Below are 18,938 nucleotides of genomic sequence, written 5' to 3' on the forward strand. Positions count from 1 at the left end.
ATGGCCCAATCCAGCAGCTTTGATGACATGCTAGCCTTATGGTTCAATACGTAGATCTCGCCGTGGACACAACGGGTGTGCAAAATAAGGGAGTGCTATAGCCGTTTCTGTCCTTCTCTATCAGCTCTCACCATCTTCTCTTACATTCTCGTTTCCTTTCTTCTCGAATTACTTCGTTGTTCTTTTCTTTCATTGCGTGCCTTAAATCTGTCGCAGTCCTCCTTGTTCTCGACATTATTTTTTTCGAGTTTGCAAGAAACGCACGTAATTCTCGACTTTCTGTTTGCTCCAGTCTACGACCATTCCGTCTACGTCCTACTCTTCCTCTACTCTAAACAAATCATGGTATTAAATATAGTAGACAGAAACTATCTAAGAACGAAAACGGAGCTTTTAAAGATGTTTTTTGAACATGTAGTGTAACGAGGTGTAGTGTACAACTGCCCTGCAGTGTCATTAGTAGGGAAGCGATTTTTAATCATATAAGTCCGTCTAGTAGTTGACGGCTCTTCTTCTTCTTCTTCTTCTGACCTTTCTCTTACAAGGACTGCTAACGGTAGTTCCACCAGAGCTTGAACCCGATCCGGAACCAGAAGAACCACTTCCGCTAGAACTGGAACCTCCAGTAGATGGGGCAGATGAACCAGCACATGTGCCAGCGAAGGCAGCAAATGCATTGGTTACGACCGTTTGGAAAGTGTTGACTGTCAAGATTTGCTTCAACAAGTCTACAGCCAAACCTGACTCCTTAAGAGCGTCAACAAGAGAACCGAGGTTCAAAGCATTGTTGGCCAATACAGCCTTGATCAAGTTTACGGCAAATGGAATGTAGCTGGAGTCGGTAAGAACGGACTTGACCACAGAACTGGCTAAGCCAGATTGGTATAAAGAGTCTAACAAGTTGACAACAACATCATTCAAGTCTCTCTTTTCGTTCAACATGTCGTAGTGGTATGGAGCAACTTCTCTCTTGGAAGTCAAACTGCTGATACCCGAAGCAATCTTATCCTTGACTATGTTGGCCAAGTTGGAAATGACACCCTTGGCAGCGTTGAACAACTCCACATAAAGACTACAATCGGAAATAAGGTCTTCTATGACATTACCAACCAAGTTGGATTCATCCAAAGCGTCGAACAAGGCTGGCAAGTTAATAAGACCAGATTTGATGACAGCAATAATGCCATTGATGACAATAGGTTGCAATCTGGAGTCAGTAGCGAGGAATTTAAGGATTTGTGGAGCCAACTGGGTCTGGTTAATGGCAGCAAGAACGTCAGTGACAATCTGGTAATCTCTTTTTTCAAACTCAATACCTTCGACACCAAGTTCTCTCTTGTGGGCTTCCATGATGGCCATGATTTCAGCCATTTCTCTAATCTCCTGCTTCTTTTGAAGAGCATTTTGCGATGATTCCACTTGAGCAGGAGCGGCGCTGACTGCCGAAGTGTAGGCCAACACAGCGATGGCAGCGGATGTAGTCAATCTCATTTATTCAACGAACGTAAAACACTTATTGCGGTCGAACCGTTTATTTCAGTATCGGAAAGGAAGGGCTTAAAGATTTATTAATTTAACTGGGAATTGAGAACCTTAAATAACTTTCTCTTTTGGGCCACTTCCCCTACTTTTCAGGTATTTTTACTAACATCTACCGACAAGCCACTCAAGCGACAGCGTTTTTGCACCTGTTAAAAGGACCTATGCTGATGCTATTTGCCAGAACAAGTTATATAGTCTCTGAGTTGTTCCGCAATTTCCTATTTTGGATGAGTTGGGTGCAACATTTCCAGATTAGGTAATGACTATTTTTGCACCATTTTATCTGGACAAATTATATCTACTATCGCAATATTACAAGCCATTCAGCCTCAAACAGAAGCCCTACTTCGGATCATATACAAGTGTATAAGACCTTGATGTTACTAAAGTGTGGTATAAATTGTAAAATATATAGTGAATACACTCTGAAAAGAGTTTGTAAAGAGATAACATTGCGACAGTTGATCAGTAAATGAATTCACAATCAAGCAACAAATAGTTTAATATTAGTACAAATGTTAAGTAACCACATAAGGAAATCTCAGCAAAAATTCTTGGCCAAGGTGGATTTCTCTTAGTGTTTTTTTACCTACTTAGTGTATTCTATTCATGACAACTTATACTTATACATAACAATTCGTGGGGAAGACTTTTGCTATGATACTGTACGAACCTCATTACTTTCAAGGCAGACAACAGCAGCATATGCTCACATGGCCAACTGTTGTTTAGGGAATTTAGATTGTTAAATTCTTGTTATAATTTACTATGACGTCCAAAACAGATACATAAGTAAGTAGAATAAATAACGAGCACACCAGTGTCCCAAAATAGTAAAGGCTACTTCTTGCCGAAAAAGCTCATTAAATTGGTTTGAGTCTTTTTGCCAGAAGTAGCTTTCGCCTTCTTTGCTGCTGAAGAGGCAGGCGAAAAGGTTCTTTTGGCAGCAGGCTTGACGGCCAGTGGTCTGGCTTTTTTCGAGGTGACAATGTATCCATCTTCGTCGACTTCTTGTGTGATCTCCTCTTCTTCTTCTTTCTCTGGCAACGACTCGGGTTCTGTCAGCTGTTGACGTGAAGTTATTTGGGGGGATGTTTGAGAGGCTGTTTCATCATTTACTTCGAGTTTTTCTACTTCATTTACAATATTATCATCCACTGCAATTGGCTCGGCATTATCGAGAACCAGGTCGTCTTCAAAGTCGCTGAACTCATCCTCGAAAAGCTTCTCGAGATCGCCTTTCTTCGAAGCAGATTTGCTTGTTGGAACAAAATCGTCTTCTGCCTCTACATCATCATCTGGTCCATGATTCGATACAATAACTCGTTCCTTCGGAGTCTTGGTGTCCAATTTACGCGACTTATACTGGTAACCTGAAGAAGCTTGTTCCACTGGTTTTCTCTTGGACTCTTCCTTTCTGGAAGTATAATTCGATAACGTATTGACTTTTTTGTCATTGGCCGCTTGTTTTCTAGAAACGTAGGAAGATGTGATCCCAGCACTCTTTGCTGGCTTGGCAGCTGTAGAAGTTGGTACTGATGCTGGAGGTCTTGTAGCACTTGTTTTTGTTGGTGTAGGTATAGGCAAAGTAGACTTTTCGACTTCTTTCACAGTAGGACCCTTTATCAAGCCGTTCTTTATGTATATTTCAGTCTTGCTACTATCTATGGGATGTTTCAACTCTTCAAATGCTATTTCATTATTGGAAAATATGACTTGCTTCAGATGTACGCAATAGATATGGATGGTCGTGACCCTGTCGAATTGGGCTACATCGTTTTCTAATGTTTCTTCATTGCGGCTCAATTTGATCAACGTTCTGTTGCTATTACGTCCTGTTATCACAAAAGATGCAGTGAGCTTATCCTTGTTCTTTTCGTAGAATTCAGACAATACGAGTTTGGCATGGTTCACATGAACACCCAATTCTCGAGACAAAGACTGGTATGTGACAGGCTGCTCGTTCTTGATGAGAGTGGAAGCCAAGTACTCCACTTCACTTTGTGATGCAGACATGGTCATTGCAATTTCGTTAAATGGTGAATTGTATGGATTATCTAGCAGATCCAGATTTTCCACCATCTGTATTTGTCCCAACCGCGTATCATAGCAATACAGGAAAGAGTAGAATTCCTGCACTGACAGATGAGTGGTGATTTTGCGGCAATAGCAGAATGAAGTATGCACTAAAAGATGGAAATTAAGTCTAGCGAACAGAGAAAGAGAAAGAGAATGTTTAGAAGAAATAAGAAGTACTTGGAAACAGAAGCCAATCTAACTCTGCTGTGCTACCTAAGCAAGCTTTGCTACCGCAGGTTGTTCTATTCTTTCAAATAGCCAAGATGTACGTTTTTTTTAGTTAATACTTATTATTAAAGTACCCTGCCAGAGCTGAGTTCCAAGATAGGCGAACAATGCTGCTCCTTTAACGCAGTTAGTTGTTACAATTCTACAACTTTTATATCATCAACCGTGTTCTATTGAAATGCTATATAAATAATAAGAATAAGTAACCTCGTAATATAGGCGGGTTGTAGGTGTTCATATTTGTCAGTTGTGGCCGAGAAAACAATGAAATGAAGCAATGAATGAATAGAAGAAAGAATGCGAGGAACCAAGAGTATCTTGGGATATCTAAAGTTCGTCCTTTTCAGGAGTCGTCTTTTGCTTGGCTAAGTACGCTAATCTTGCCTGTTCTCTCTTTTCAAGGTTACCGTTCAATGGACCTTCTATCATTTCCTTGGTCACACCGTTACTGATCAAAGTCCTCCAGGTCTTGACGTTTTCAAAGCCGTTTCGGGCGTAGTTGTAGTCGACAAAGGCTTTTTCGATACCTTCCTTGGTTGTGGACACAAATGGGCCATATTGCACTACTTTTTGGTCCAATTGCTGGCCACCAATTAAGACGAACTCAACTTCTTCGTCTTCATTAGTTGACTTGGATACGTTTTCACCAGTGATAAAGTCACCATCGCTGTTTAAGAATACGTTGTTGAATTCCTTAACCTTGGTATCGCCGTTAAGAACCAAGTCGTTACCGCTCAATACGTACAAGAAGAAGTTGAAGTCCTTAGGAAGCTCTTGCTTGAAAGTGGCACCTGCCTTCATTCTGTAGTAGTAGTAATGAACAGGGGTGTAGGCCAAGTCCTTGACCGATTCTACACCGTAACTCTTACCAGAAATAACCTTTATTCTCAATTTGCCGTCTTGTTCAACAACTTCAGGAATTTCCCAAGATCTCAAATCTCTGTAACGAGGCTTTGCATCTTTCAAGCTTTCTGGCAAATCAACCCACAATTGCAAGCCTACAGTAGGGGAACCGTCTTCGTTTGGAACAGGCATTTCAGAGTGAACGACACCCTTACCAGCAGTCATAAATTGTAAGTCTCCTCCGTAAAGGATACCCTTGGAGCCGGTAAAGTCTTCATGGGCCATAGCGCCTTTCAAAATTAAGGTGATAGTTTCTTGACCCTTGTGAGGATGTTCGGGGAAACCATTGGTACCAGCGCTCGAAAAATGGTCGAACATCAAGAAAGGGTTGAAGTTTCTCGATCCCATAATACCGATGGATCTTCTAACTGTAGCTCCAACACCTTCAGGTCTCTGAACGGCGTTGACAATTTGCTTGACAGTTCTAGCAGTGGTGGAAGACATATCTAATGGAGAGTGTTGTAAGTTGGTTTTTATTTGAATGTTGGAATTGACTTTATGAGACAATGTAAGTGATGATAAAAGAAAAATCAAAAATCCAAGGCAGAAGGAAAACCAGTGCATATATATAGGGGTGGAGAGAAGAGTAGTTGGTCACAGCCGTGTATTAGTGATTTGCGCCAGTAGAATTTTCTAGCCTATTCCAGAAAAGAAAGATATACCATATTTATGTATTAGTTATCCATTTTTTCGACTTTTACCAATCCTTTGATAATGGTTTAGCAACCGGATGGGCCATGTAAAGTTAGTAAAAATTTACTAACTATTACATGCATCACATGACCTAGATTGCGTCTCTTAATGCGCTCCCTTACAAAATAAATGCTAAATGCAATTTTGGCAAGGTACCTGCAGGAATTATCCGCATTACTAACTAATGACTAGCGGTGAATTATTAATCGTAGATTCGGTTAGTGACCGGGTGACAATGTAACCGAATATGAAAGTATTCGTCGTTGCCTAGACGAATTATGATAGACTGACATGTGGAGTTACTTCTTATCTACAAACAACGTCTAATGCGGTTGCGATCTGCCATTGTATTTTTTAGAGCATTCTGCACTTGCTGTAACATTATTATGTACTGTAAAAATGGCTGCGAATAGAGGACATTAAAAACTTAATCCATGAGTTTGACGTCATTCTGTGAGAGAATAGCAGCTTGAACGAGCCTACTTTCTTCTGGCAAACGTATAGACTGTGTCCCAGACAACATCCAACTCAGTGTCATCCTGCCAGCCCAGTGCCTCTTTCAATTCGTCGACAAACTTATCGGCAATATCGTACTTTTCCCCATGCTCTTTCATCCAAGAATGGTAAGCACTCCAGCTCTTGACGTAGTCATGGAACCACTTAACTGTGATTTTCTTGTGGATGAAAAGCTTGGTTTTCGCAGCCTTTGGGTCAAAGTTGTCTGGAACTCCATCTCGTTCTGAGATGTACTCAACTCTCTGGATGTCGTAGTACAAGTCTTCAGGCACTTCGATTTCCTTCATCAAGGTTCTCAAATAGTCGTGACCTGGTTGCTGGTAGTAGGGCCCCATCCATTTTTCGAAACCATCGTCCGGGTTTTTCTCAATCGACGAATTATAGGTGTAATTCGTGTAAATCTCGTTGGCCTTGGGATGGCCAATAAACACCGGGTCCTTGTAAAGCCAGAATGCCAACGTGCCATTAGGCTTAAGGGCACGGTTCGCCTCCTTAAAGAATAGAGGATGGTCAAACCAATGCGAAGATTCACCAGCGGTAATTAAATCAACCGAATGGTTGTTGATAGCAACCGTAAAGAATTCTCCTGTTCCAGGATGGAAGTCAATACGATCTTCTTCAGCATTGGCTTCCTCAAATTGCTCGCTCTCCTTGCATTGCATAATCATCTTACAGGATGGATCTACACCATAGACCTTCTTGAAGTAGTCCAAGAGCTTGAAAGTAACAAATCCTGAACCAGAACCCAAGTCAACAGCTGTGGTCAACCTAGAGTCGTCCCCTTTCAGAACTGCAGAATGGTACAGGAGCAATTCCTTATAAAAGGCTTCAGGGTAGTTGGGCCTAGTGTCGTCATAGTGCTTGCTATCAAAGGTAGTTTCAGAATAGGCAGACATGGTGTGTCTGTGAAAAGATATTGTTCAGAATGCCAAACTCAGAATTTTTCCAAGAATTAGTCTATTGGACAACTTTATATAAGGAGGAGTACTTAGCTCCCTAAGTGATCATGTTTTGCCCTATATGCCATTAAAAGCGAATAATGGGGTAATTTCTGTGTGCCGGTACAGGGCCGTTCCGCTATGACTCTTCAGGTATTGGCTCAATTATGACATTGGCCGTTTATACATCTTAGCACTGTGTACGCAATGTTCTCCTACTTCGAAGGACGCTTCTTGGTGTAGCATGGAGTCTCCAATGCCGTGTATACACTTGCGTTTGTGGAACGACTGTTTTGCGATTTAGAGTACAAATATAGGTGAAAACTTTCAAAATAGCTCCTTATAAGGCCAAATCGTATAGACCGCCACATTGATCTTAAGTCTATATTAAGACCTCAGTGAAATTCAGTAGTTGGTTCTCCTAAATTTTGGAGTAGTTGATCTACATACCAATATAACTACTTAGAATGTCGCGCTACCATATTTTAATATTTAATGTTCTATTTAACTATGGTAGAATGATCACTTTTCTAGATGCTATTTATTCACTCCAGTATGAATGGAAGTAACGATAATGGGTCTGCTGATAATGCAGTGGATGCCTCTTCGTTTGCCAGTATTCTTGCAGGTGTCAAGCGGATGAGAAATCAATTTGGAGGAGATGCAACGGAAGATTCCCTGAATATTCAGATTTCACAGCCAGAACCAGATTCAGAACCAGCGCCCAAGCGAGTGCAACTCGGAACTTCCAAAGACAATATCGGTACAGAAACTTCATCTCCTTATATTTTTCTGGACAAGGAAAGACAAGAACGTAGTCGAGATAACCCTGTGATAAATCCTCGCATAAATCGGACTACATTGCATGTTGCTACAGCTGAAGCTATAGGGCCAAATCTTCACGCGAATATAGCACCCATAAATGTAGAAACCTCCTCATCAAGCTTGCCAGTTTCTTCAGTGAGAGATTCTTTGCCTGTCAGGAGAGTTCTTGCACCATCTGAGATTCTTGTGAATCGATCTCAGATAGGCAATCCGCTTCTCAAGGAATCGTTGATGAGAATCACACCCTGGCGACAGGATAACGATATACTATCAGACTACTATATCAGTCCAATGCTTCAGATCCTTTTCCTTTCGCTCAAGTATCACAAATTAAAGCCAGAGTACGTATGGACAAGATTGAAGAAGTTAAATGGAGGCTCATCGTCTGTAAACGTAAATCGTAACGACAAGGTTCTTAGGGTACTTCTTGTGGTGAACGACGTAGATTCCCATCAAGACTTGGTACGTGATCTTTCTGGATTCTGTATCAGGAACGATCTATCCCTTGTAATTGCTTCTTCTTTTGAAGAGGCTGGCAATTATGTTGTTCAAGCCAAGAAGTCGTATGACGCACCTGTGAAGTCGAAAGGTGGAATCAGAGGTATGAGAGGTTTGGATTACAATTCGTCCGTCTTAGAGGCCATGACCGGCATTCAAAGAATCAATAAGACGGACGTTTCTAACCTATTGGCCAACTTCAAGTCAGTGAAAGAAATTATCCTTCAGGGTGCTCATGAGGACTCTGAAAGTAGACTAGGCATGATTGGAGGACTTGGTGCTGCGAAGATACGAAACTTGCGGAGGGTGTTTCTGGAACCATTCATCTACAATAAGCAATATGAGAAGTTGTCTGAAATAGAGAAAAATGGAGAGGATCAAGAGGATCAAAAGAATTTGAACCATCTACAAGAAATTGATTTTGATAGTGATAACTTTGATGATTCTGACTAGTTGATGGTAGATAGTTGATATTGATCTTTATTACAATTGTATACTATCTAATAACGTAAACTGTTAATGAACTAAATGACCTATTTATTAAAGTGGAAGTGTATTAGGAATTAGTATATTCTTTTATATATATATATACATTAGGCACTTACCTTTTGCTGTTCGGCAGCAGCTTCCTGCTGGCTCTCGTACTCTATCATCTTCTTTCTCAATACCAAGTTGACACTGTTCAAGATCTCGTTTTTTTGGACTAAAATATCCTTCAACTTTCTGCCGTCATCGTTCAACTTGGTGATCTTGTAATCGTACACTTGCTTGGCATCTTTGGCCAGTTTCTCTACAAAATAACCTGTGCCTATGTCCACGAGGAATTCGTTCTTCTTGATCGATTTGCCCGGTAAATACAACGAACTGGTTAAAGGAATCAACAAGTCATCGGAGCTTGACTTTTCCAAGTTGTTGATGCTACTAATACATTCTCTCAACTTGGATTGTGCTGTCTGGAGTGCCTGCAAGGACTGGGTGAAATGGTTTATTTCCTGGTCTATAGACTTGCGGAACTCGACAAGCTGTTGAGGTTCGAGCGAGTTCAAATCTACCGTGCTGGGATTGGACATTATAGTCTTTATGAGTTGTAAATTGTGTGAAATATGGATATGAAAAATTCTAAACCAAGAAGTCCGGTTGAAATATCTAGTTGAGATCTGGAAATTTCGCGACTCCATAGTTAAAGATACTTACACAAGATAGTCGCACAATTATTCAGTATGAGATACGCTCTTTCAAGCTCTTCTTTACCCGTATGAAACGATTCTATATATTGAGATGGGAAACGACGGGGGTACCATTGCAAAACGACTGGATTTGTTAGCTTTGCATTCTCGAAATGTGGAATTCCAAAAAGCAGACGATAACGAAGCTTCGCTCATCACAACCTGTGCCATTTCATCACTTCCTCTCTACTCAGAAAAGGAAGATATACCCATAGTAGGAGACTACAAGGGCAGACTCTACAGAAAAGAAAAGATACTTGAGTATATTCTTTCGTTGAAGCTTGGAGAAGCGGATCCGGATAAATCTGAACAGTACAACTATATACGATCGTTGAAAGACTTGGTCGATGTCAAAGTTAAATGGACAATCAGCAATGGCACTCCTTATATTCAGTGCCCTGTGACGATGGAACTGAAGCAGGAGAAGATCTCGTATGCCTATCTTCGAACATGTGGATGTGTCTTGTCGTTCAAGTTGCTAGAAGATCTTGCTGTACATTTTGGTGTAGGAGATGAACCTATAAAAAGCGAATGTCCCAATTGTGGAGAAGTTTTTCATTTCAATTACGATATTGTAGTGCTAAATCCGCTTGCAAAGCAGCAGTACAACGCTTGGAATGACAAGAATTATGTCTATATCACTGAGACTCTTAAAAGGAGCCATGCTAAACAGCTAAAGAAAAAGTCCAAGTCGGACAGTAACGCACCCAAGAAAAGAAGAGCTGAAAAGGATTCCATTAATAAAAAGAGACAAAAGAAGTGACCACTGCCTCGTACTAAAGAAGGCATTATCTGGTTTGCAAAGCAAATAAGTCCAGAAAATTAGATCGATATCACTTCTGTATTTCCATCACTGTATTTGATGTGAATTCTTGATTCATACCGACACTACTTACATTTAATCACTGTGTTTTGGTCCACTGAGTCACTAATGTCTCGTATTGCATAATCGTTGTATTGATATATAGTATATCTTGTATAACTATTTCATTATAACTACTCATCTGTTTCCTCATAGTATGTACTATTCATTGTAGTATCTTTGTATAACCAATGTGTGGGAGCTCGTCCCTTCTATTTACAAGAATAAATCCCATTGAGATTATTTGTTTACTTCTCTTCGGTTTCAGGTCTGACATCATGGTACTGTTCTTTGTGGAAGGCCAACTTCTTCTTGTTCCATGGAGCATAGTCTGAGTTGGCCCATACATTGAACAAGATTCCTCCACCACCTACAACACAAATACCCACTAAACCGAGAACGGTCATTCTGTGTACCACGTCTGTGGCACGGACACTAAAAGGAAGCTTATCTGACATGTTTGGAGTATCTGGCTTGTATCTTCAAGAAGAACGAACGATAATGGTGGTGAAATTCACTGAATAAAATCACACAATGAGCTGAAAATTCCTGTCGTGGACCAAACAAAAATTCACAGAATTAGCGAGCGCTGGCTGCAACAGGCTTATAAGGTTAGAGTGGAATATACGCTAGATATGTTAGAATAGGAAATATACTTTCAGATAGAATATAGTAAACAAGTCCAAAAGATATAAATTTGTTCAAGAAAAAGAAAATGAATACTTAGGTACAATAAAAACATGTTGAATCTTAGATATAATATTGAATACTAGACAGAAGACGAATTACTAAAGACAGAGTTATATATCCTTGAGTACAAGAAACGTAAGATATATACACTACTATACAGAAGAGTATTAGGCACTTATAAAGTATGCAATATACTCTCGTAAAATCTTATACTTTACATTATAATACAAGTCTACCTGACACTTAAATCAAGTACTTCAACCAGCTGCTGTTGATCAAACCATTTTCAAGCAATGAAGGGTTTGCATATACTAAGTCAGGAAGCCAATGACTGTTGTACAATCTGAAGGTATTCTCTTCGATTGAGTTCTCCTTTGATTCCAAAACTTCATTGATTATATAGTCCAACAAGTCATAACTGGACAAGTTGATCAGGTTGACGGCTTCCAGGCTACGGCTGACTCTTGAACCTTCAGACAAGATCTCTTCAGAGACTCTGTTGATGGTGTGAGCAAACTTCTCCATGTCTATGTGTCCAATAGGTAATTTATAGTTCTCCTCTGGATTCACAGAGGAAACAGGAATGGGTTTCAAGGCATCGTAGTTTCCGATATCTATATTCACGGCAAACTGTCTTGGTTGAATACCTTTGATAATGAATTTCTTTTTAGGGGCTTCGCCTTCTACAGAGTCTAGGTTTACCACCATGGCTTCCGAGTTGGGAAAGGCATGTGAAACGTTCTTGATGAAGTCTACAGCTGGCAACAATGGCTTCAAATCTGGATTACTTTCACCATTGGATGGATCCCAGATTTCCTGGAACTGGTTTTCATATGCTTTCCACAACGAAATTTGAGTCACTTCGCCAGGAATTACGTCTGTTGTAGCGTCGGTGCCGGCGGTACTGATGAGGTTGTTGTGTGCATAGGGCTCGTAGCAGCAACGCAACCAGGTGGTGGCTCTCAAGGGTTCGGGGAAACGAACGATGAGACTGTACAAGTCTTCTGTGAGCTGTGGTAAAGAAGAGGGAACTCCAGAGAACTGCGATCTTTTCGTCAAGTTGAGCTGTGCAATAGACTTTACGTTTGTAGGATCGTTTAACGGCAAGTTGGAAACGATCAAAAGTGGCAACTGTTTGACCAAAGTGTTGAAACCAGATTTGGACGAGTTCAACTGAAGTAAACGTTGCAATCTACGTGATTGTGAGTCTCTAATAGAGTTGGGAGACTCAGCTGTTGTGGCTTCAGAGAAGAGGTACAGCTTGAGGAATTCCAATACGGCATAGTTCAACTCGCCGTCATTTATAAGTAACTGATTTACAATATGTTCTAGTTGAGACTCTGTAATTGCATCGATGCAGTTTATCATTTTTCTCTCATCTTCACGGGACTCTTCCTGTTCCAGATTTCCGTTCAGATCTTGCACAAAAGCTCTGTCTCTGATAATCAACAAATGTGATAAACACTTCAAGAGGCTGATAAGCTGAGTCTTGTCTCTGGTTAAAACAGCAGCTGATAACAAGGTATTGAACAATGGATCGTGCTTGGAATTGTCGATATAGTAGCAGGATAACGGTTCCAACAAGTCCACCAAATACGTCAACGCTTCCTTGAACTGGTTGTCTAAACGAATCAAATGGTATGACTGAACATCATCATGATAAAACCAGTTAAACAAAAACTTCAGCACTTCCACAAGAGACTTTTTAAGCGGTTTCACTTGTGCTAACCATTGCTGGTTGGGCAAGTCTTGTGCCAGATTACGCAAGGTAAGCAACGAGTCCAAACTCATGGCCATGATTTCATCGCTGACCTTATGAGGCTTCTTCTCTAAAATCAACTGGTATGGCTTTATGAAGTATTTAATCAATTCGTGGCCAAAGTAGGGAATGGCTTCTAGACTGAAAGTAGGGTGTAAGGAAACACGAGTCAAAGTCGAAAGCGCCCATTTGATCTCTGAATCGATACCAGACTTCAACGACATGATTATCCGAGCCGTGTCATCGATTCCCCGGTGATTATAACCAATAGGAGCCATGTATCCATAGCCGTTGTAGGCATTATTGACATAGCCATTCGCTTCGTTTCCTCCTTGCGAGTTGACAAAAGCACGTGAGTTTACGGCTATAGGCACCAAACCAGAAGTGTTCATCTTGAATACTACGATATGGTTATATGTATATGTGGAATGAATGTGAGTTTGGTGTCAATTTGTGAAATACAAAAAGAAGAGTTCATGATTCGGTTATTGTGAAAAGCGTGTTTGGATGTCGTTGAAATTTTTCGATACCTGCGACATTTCTGAGGCTAGTATATAGATACTGCAGTATGCAACGACATGAGATAAGATATATGAAAAGTGGGATATTTGGAACGGTATAAGTTTTAGAAGCAGTTCCACCATCTATTAAGTGTGTACAAACGTATTTATGTGTAATGTAGACTGGTTTTTGCTCCTTTACAATTTGCTAGATTTTACTCCATACTTTTATTGGGTGCAAACTCAGGAGCAAAAGTTATGGGCTCTCCAGCATCAACCGCTAGTACAATTCAGATTGAACAAGCTCAAGCATCTGGTAGCGTATCACATTGTTATCTCTTCATGAAATATCCTCTCCACATTTCATAAATAGCATATCACCCCCTTCAGAACTCTTGAGCCTTTGTCTATATCCTGTGCCACTCTTGAGTTTGATTAGAATTATGCAGGATCCTTCTTTGCTTCCGTTGAACAAGCGGCTTCACCATTAAAACGGAATGGGGCCGGAATTCTTTTTGCTTTCAATTCTGATTCCAGACGACACAAGAGGGACAACACAATAGAATGGAGCTCAAGTTTACTGAAAGTCCGTATGTTTTCATATATAAAATATGGGTTTTCCGTTTGTACTTGTAAGAATCGGTTTGTCCTAAGGAAATTATATATAGATATCCGGACCTGTATATATACCCGTTTTACTTCACGGTTGGAGCCATCTCCGTAAAAGGCTTATCTCTGCCGCTACCGTGCTTTTGATACAACATTCTTTATTGCCACCAATTGATAGCGTTGGTTTAATAGCTAGCTTTAGATACCGTAGTATCCTCAATTGCCATCAACAGTCCCGTCTTATATATCTGCTACTACAGGCTTTCATCTGCTTAAATTCTCATATCTACTTTTTCACTGGTCTCACACATTCTTCCGTTATTCTATCGCTACACCAGAGTATGAAAACTTCCGTTCTTCTCTCCATCTTGGCTGCCACGGCAAACGCCTTCTCTCTCTCAGACTTGCTTGGCCAGCAAGTGTTGTCCGTCCCCAAAGTTGCTGACATTGTTGATCCTGTTGAAGCAATGGACTTCTCGCTGTATCCAGCAGAAATGGCTGAAGCATGGAAATCCATGAGAGAAGTCTTTTCGCCAGCAGAGCTTCAGGCCAAAATTGACCAGTACAATTCCAAATTGTCGGTCAGTTCCCAGAAGCTCAACAACGCTGTAAAGGATTTCTCCACTTTTACCAAAGAAACTGTTGCAGGCGTCGAAGCTCAATTTGAGCAATTGTCTCACCCCAAGTTCAGTGACTACTCCATGAGAATTAAGAAAACCAAACCAGAGCTGTTGGGTTTGGATACTGTGAATCAGTACACAGGTTATTTGGATGTGAATGTCTTGGATAAGCATTTCTTTTATTGGTTCTTTGAATCGAGAAATGACCCCAAGAACGATCCTATCATCTTGTGGTTGAACGGTGGCCCTGGTTGTTCTTCTGCTACTGGTTTGTTCTTTGAATTGGGCCCTTCTTCTATCAATGCGACGTTGCAGCCCGTCTTCAACCCATACTCATGGAACAATAACGCTTCTGTCATCTTTTTGGACCAACCTGTTGGTGTAGGATATTCGTATACTGGTGGAGACCAGGTCACAAACACTGCTAGTGCTGCTAAGGATGTGTTTGTGTTTTTGGAATTGTTCTTCCAAAAGTTTCCTCAGTTCATCCAGAATAAGTTCCACATTGCTGGAGAATCGTATGCCGGCCATTATATCCCCAGCTTTGCTCTGGAGATTATCAACAACGCTGACAGATCTTTTGAGTTGTCTTCGGTCTTGATTGGCAATGGTATCACTGATTCGCTTATCCAGAACGGCTATTACGGTCCAATGGCATGTGGAGAAGGTGGCTACAAGCCCGTTATCACCCAAGAACAATGTGATCAGATAGAAAAAGACTACCCTAAATGTGCTGCTTTGACAAATATCTGTTACCATTTCCAGAACGCATTGACTTGTGTTCCTGCTCAATACTACTGTGACATGAAGTTGTTTAAGCCTTACGGAGACACTGGATTGAATCCCTACGATATCAGAAAGCCATGTGCAGACCAAGGTGCTAACTGCTATGTAGAAATGGACTACTTGGATGACTACTTGAATTTGGACTATGTTAAACAAGCAGTAGGTGCATCTAACATTGACATCTTCACCAGTTGTGACTCGACAGTTTTCCAAAACTTTATCTTGAACGGTGATGAAGCAAGGCCATTCCAACAGTATGTCGCTGAATTGCTTGAAAAGGATATTCCTGTCTTATTGTACGCTGGAGACAAGGATTACATCTGTAACTGGTTGGGTAACCACGCCTGGTCCGATGCCTTAGAGTACGAGCACCACGAGCAATTCGAAGCTGCACCTTTCAAGCCCTGGTACACCTTTGAAGGCAAGTTGGCTGGTGAAGTCAAGAACTACAAGAAGTTCACCTTCTTGAGAGTCTACGACGCTGGTCACATGGTTCCATACGATCAGCCAGAAAACGCATTGGATATGGTTAACAGATGGGTCCAGGGAGACTTTTCTTTCGGCAGCTAGTTCTAGTTTTATTGGTGCTATTAGATCTACTTATAGTACTATAATAGGTAGTAGTCACTACATTTTACTGTTTCGCAATTTCTCTTCTTTACAAACTCGTCTATATCTTAAGACTATCACATGAACTAAATATGAATATTACAAGCAACACAAGAATCTCTTCGTAAATATGTTAGACCTTCTCCAAAACATTGACATTAGTCTGAGATACCTTATCGCTGTCTCCCTGAGGATCAACTCCATCTATGACAGCATCTATTCCAGCTTCCAGAGAAGTTTCATCCACATCATCAATAGTCTTACAAGGACCATGGTAAATCTTGTGGGCATAGACGTAATAGTATATCAAAGAAAAGATCCACACACTGGGTGTGATCACACAGGTATAATTCATGCTATCTTTGTCTGGGTTGGTGTTAGCTGGGAACATCACCATGAAGAAAGTAAAGACAATGAAGATGGTGGAGGTCCACCCGATCAAGGGTGAGAACACTGGGCCCAACCAGAACTTTCCTGGCTTGAATTTCTTTCTGCCAGTGGTTAATCTCAAGAAAGTTGGAGTTCCCCACGCTACGTAGTTACCAGCAATGTACAATGTGAAGAGTGCATTGGCAGCGACAGTTCCAATCAACACTAATAACCCGATGATAATGGACATAATACCACCGAACCATACAGCGTTGATAGGCACGGACAACTTCTTGTTGACCTTCTTGATTATACGAGAGAATGGCAAGCCATTGTCTCTGGCAAAAGCCCAGATTTGACGAGAAATGGCGGTTAAGATCGAGGCACCCATCAAGAATTGGGCAAAAGCAATAAGAACCATAAATGTCAAAGCCCACTTCTTACCTAAGACATCAAAGATGATCTGAGCCAATGGTTGACCGAATTTGGAGCCCAAGATATCAGTTTCAATATCGTTGGTTTGGATACAGAAGAAAGTAATAATCAAGATCACAGTACCGATAGAACCACAGGCGATAACGGAGCCCAATATTCCGATTGGGATGGTATGTTCTGCGTCTTTAACTTCCTCACTCATGTGGATGACGGAGTCAAAGGCTCCAATGGTCCAGATTGCTGGTAGCCAAGCTGCACTAAGTTGGGTCCAGCCGATGGGCCAATTGGAAATATTATCAAACTCCCCAAAGACAAACTTGGCAGGCTTGAAGTTCCCTTTTGCTCCAATTGGTAACGCAATAATGTATAATACAATGATAGCAAGATTTACCACGATAGACGTAGTCTGGAGATAAGCACAGTTTTTGGAAGAAAAGCAGGTGATGGCGATGTGTAGCAAGACACAGGCTACGAAGATACCGTAAGTCTTTGCTGGCGTTATTTCAAAGTCTCCATCTTTGGCAATGACTACAACAGACAATACTTCCACTGCGAATCCGTAATCTACAGAGCACAAGGCACCGATCAAGGCAATGGAGTTGGTGTTGCCGATAAGGTATGAGAAAATAGTCTTAAAACGAGGAGGGGCGTAGTAATTTGTCCAGTAGTATAAACCACCAGAAGTGGGAATACTCAGACCGTTTTCAGACATCGAAATTGCAATAGTCAAGATGAGAATGGATGAAATTACCCATCCCCACAAACATCCAGCAGGACCGGCTACCAATCCCTGGGCCAAGATAGAAGCAATAGATGGTAACAATCCCATGATGGAAAAGGCAACCCCAAACGCCTGGAGTGTCAGAAAATGTCTTTTCAATTCCGGTTTATACCCAATCTGTGCCAACAACTGTTCATCTGAGTTGGAGAAGATGGCTTCAATCTTTGGATCTTCAACATTCTGGGTATTGTTGTAGTAGGCCTTGTTAGAGACAACCTGCTCAAGAATCTGCTCTCTGGAGAGAACTGGATGGAGAACCATGATGGTGATACGACGGAATTAAACTAAAGTCAATTAAAATATCACAAGATCAAGTATTCTAGTTCAACTGAATCCTGAATGTGTGTCTGAATGCTGGTAGCTCTACTTCTGTGGCTCCGCAATACTCTTCTCTAATGTAGATCAAAAAAAGACAACTAGTGTAAGAGATATATATCTATTATATAAGTCCAGCTTATACTGAGAATTGTCGCTAGTCAGATCTTTTCAAAAGACACTCTCCTCTATTTAAATCAATCTCGCATTCTCATCTCGTGAAATCTCTGGCGCATATCTTTTGCTATTGGGTGCGAATTATGGCAGAATCCCGAAATAATAATGCACCAAAAATACCAAGGCATTCCTTATCTCGCGCGCTACCAATCGTCGTACATATCTCCAGTACAGTAGAATTATTGTTAGCTTCAACGAAGAGCCGGTACCGCTGGAGGAAATCGTCCCTCTGTAGACTGCTTCCGGATGTTGGCTTATACTGATTACAGGGAGTCTTACTGAAATGAGAAGGAACAGCCACTATATCTTTCATTCTCGACGATTGCGCAAACTCCGCGCGTAATCTGTTTCCCAATGGGGAAATTGATAAGACACAATTGCAGAATGTCTGGCTAGCTATTGATTGCGAAAAACTGGCCCGACAGATTTCTGTTCAAGGATCCATACCGCAACACTTCAGCAGGGATCGAAAGTTCACTATCTTTTCTTTCTATCACCTCTTAGCGATGCTTTGGTGAAAAACCATTGATCGTATTACCTTAAAATTGTCACATTTCATAGAATTGTCAGATGGCCGCGGAACTTTTCAGGTACATCAAATTGCGTTTCAAGGGGCAGCTTTAGACTAGTGACCCACCACCGAACCATGAGCCTCGTGTTGGCAACTCAAAAGTGTTGTGAGCTACAGATTCATGTACTGGAAACTCAAATATAGAAGAGCGGTCTTCAGCTGTTCTTTCAACGGCTATTAAATTGAAATAGTATTGCTATCAGCTGGTAAAGTCATTTGCAATTTGTCACATGATTAATTATATCACGTGCTATAATCATTCTAGGGCTGCTGCCCTAACAATTTCGAAAACCCGCACCTTGAACTTTGTCTATCCTCAATTTCGCAGAACACTCTGGTAGATGCAGTACTGAAAATTTTCCAGATGAGGCTACAATATTTAAGACTTCAATTTTCTCACTTGCATA

At 41.0% G+C, this 18,938-nt stretch overlaps 10 protein-coding genes across 10 annotated transcripts; 3 read left to right on the forward strand and 7 right to left on the reverse strand. All coding sequences in view use genetic code 12, as the record gives it.

The window, feature by feature from the left end:
• Positions 1–492: 492 nt before the first annotated feature.
• Positions 493–1,491, reverse strand: OPS4 (opaque-phase-specific protein OP4 precursor; the record flags this gene model as incomplete). Its single annotated transcript, XM_001387799.1, has 1 exon — positions 493–1,491. The coding sequence occupies one exon, from the start codon at positions 1,489–1,491 to the stop codon at positions 493–495; it is 999 nt and encodes a 332-aa protein (XP_001387836.1).
• Positions 1,492–2,382: 891 nt separating this feature from the next.
• PICST_52157 (predicted protein) lies at positions 2,383–3,564 on the reverse strand (the record flags this gene model as incomplete). Its single annotated transcript, XM_001387800.1, has 2 exons — positions 2,383–2,448; positions 2,500–3,564. The coding sequence occupies 2 exons, from the start codon at positions 3,562–3,564 to the stop codon at positions 2,383–2,385; spliced, it is 1,131 nt and encodes a 376-aa protein (XP_001387837.2).
• A 612-nt stretch (positions 3,565–4,176) lies between these two features.
• On the reverse strand, positions 4,177–5,196 carry PRN1 (RNA pol II transcription cofactor; the record flags this gene model as incomplete). The annotated part of the gene is made up of 1 exon (XM_001387801.1): positions 4,177–5,196. The coding sequence occupies one exon, from the start codon at positions 5,194–5,196 to the stop codon at positions 4,177–4,179; it is 1,020 nt and encodes a 339-aa protein (XP_001387838.1).
• A 728-nt stretch (positions 5,197–5,924) lies between these two features.
• Positions 5,925–6,857, reverse strand: TMT1 (trans-aconitate methyltransferase 1; the record flags this gene model as incomplete). Its single annotated transcript, XM_001387802.1, has 1 exon — positions 5,925–6,857. One exon carries the CDS (start codon positions 6,855–6,857, stop codon positions 5,925–5,927), a length of 933 nt encoding a protein of 310 aa, XP_001387839.2.
• Positions 6,858–7,454: 597 nt separating this feature from the next.
• RAD10 (ssDNA endonuclease and repair protein) lies at positions 7,455–8,675 on the forward strand (the record flags this gene model as incomplete). The annotated part of the gene is made up of 1 exon (XM_001387388.1): positions 7,455–8,675. One exon carries the CDS (start codon positions 7,455–7,457, stop codon positions 8,673–8,675), a length of 1,221 nt encoding a protein of 406 aa, XP_001387425.2.
• Positions 8,676–8,815: 140 nt separating this feature from the next.
• GIM5 (subunit of tubulin prefoldin) lies at positions 8,816–9,292 on the reverse strand (the record flags this gene model as incomplete). Its single annotated transcript, XM_001387803.1, has 1 exon — positions 8,816–9,292. One exon carries the CDS (start codon positions 9,290–9,292, stop codon positions 8,816–8,818), a length of 477 nt encoding a protein of 158 aa, XP_001387840.2.
• Positions 9,293–9,500: 208 nt separating this feature from the next.
• On the forward strand, positions 9,501–10,211 carry PICST_52289 (predicted protein; the record flags this gene model as incomplete). The annotated part of the gene is made up of 1 exon (XM_001387389.1): positions 9,501–10,211. One exon carries the CDS (start codon positions 9,501–9,503, stop codon positions 10,209–10,211), a length of 711 nt encoding a protein of 236 aa, XP_001387426.2.
• A 1,032-nt stretch (positions 10,212–11,243) lies between these two features.
• Positions 11,244–13,037, reverse strand: RSC9 (chromatin remodeling protein; the record flags this gene model as incomplete). The annotated part of the gene is made up of 1 exon (XM_001387804.1): positions 11,244–13,037. The coding sequence occupies one exon, from the start codon at positions 13,035–13,037 to the stop codon at positions 11,244–11,246; it is 1,794 nt and encodes a 597-aa protein (XP_001387841.2).
• Positions 13,038–14,335: 1,298 nt separating this feature from the next.
• On the forward strand, positions 14,336–15,844 carry CPY2 (carboxypeptidase C; the record flags this gene model as incomplete). The annotated part of the gene is made up of 1 exon (XM_001387390.1): positions 14,336–15,844. The coding sequence occupies one exon, from the start codon at positions 14,336–14,338 to the stop codon at positions 15,842–15,844; it is 1,509 nt and encodes a 502-aa protein (XP_001387427.2).
• A 172-nt stretch (positions 15,845–16,016) lies between these two features.
• UGA4 (GABA-specific high-affinity permease) lies at positions 16,017–17,729 on the reverse strand (the record flags this gene model as incomplete). The annotated part of the gene is made up of 1 exon (XM_001387805.1): positions 16,017–17,729. One exon carries the CDS (start codon positions 17,727–17,729, stop codon positions 16,017–16,019), a length of 1,713 nt encoding a protein of 570 aa, XP_001387842.2.
• Positions 17,730–18,938: the final 1,209 nt, after the last annotated feature.

This window comes from Scheffersomyces stipitis, chromosome 1 (genome assembly GCF_000209165.1).
Source record: "Scheffersomyces stipitis CBS 6054 chromosome 1, whole genome shotgun sequence".
NCBI lineage: Eukaryota > Fungi > Ascomycota > Pichiomycetes > Serinales > Debaryomycetaceae > Scheffersomyces > Scheffersomyces stipitis.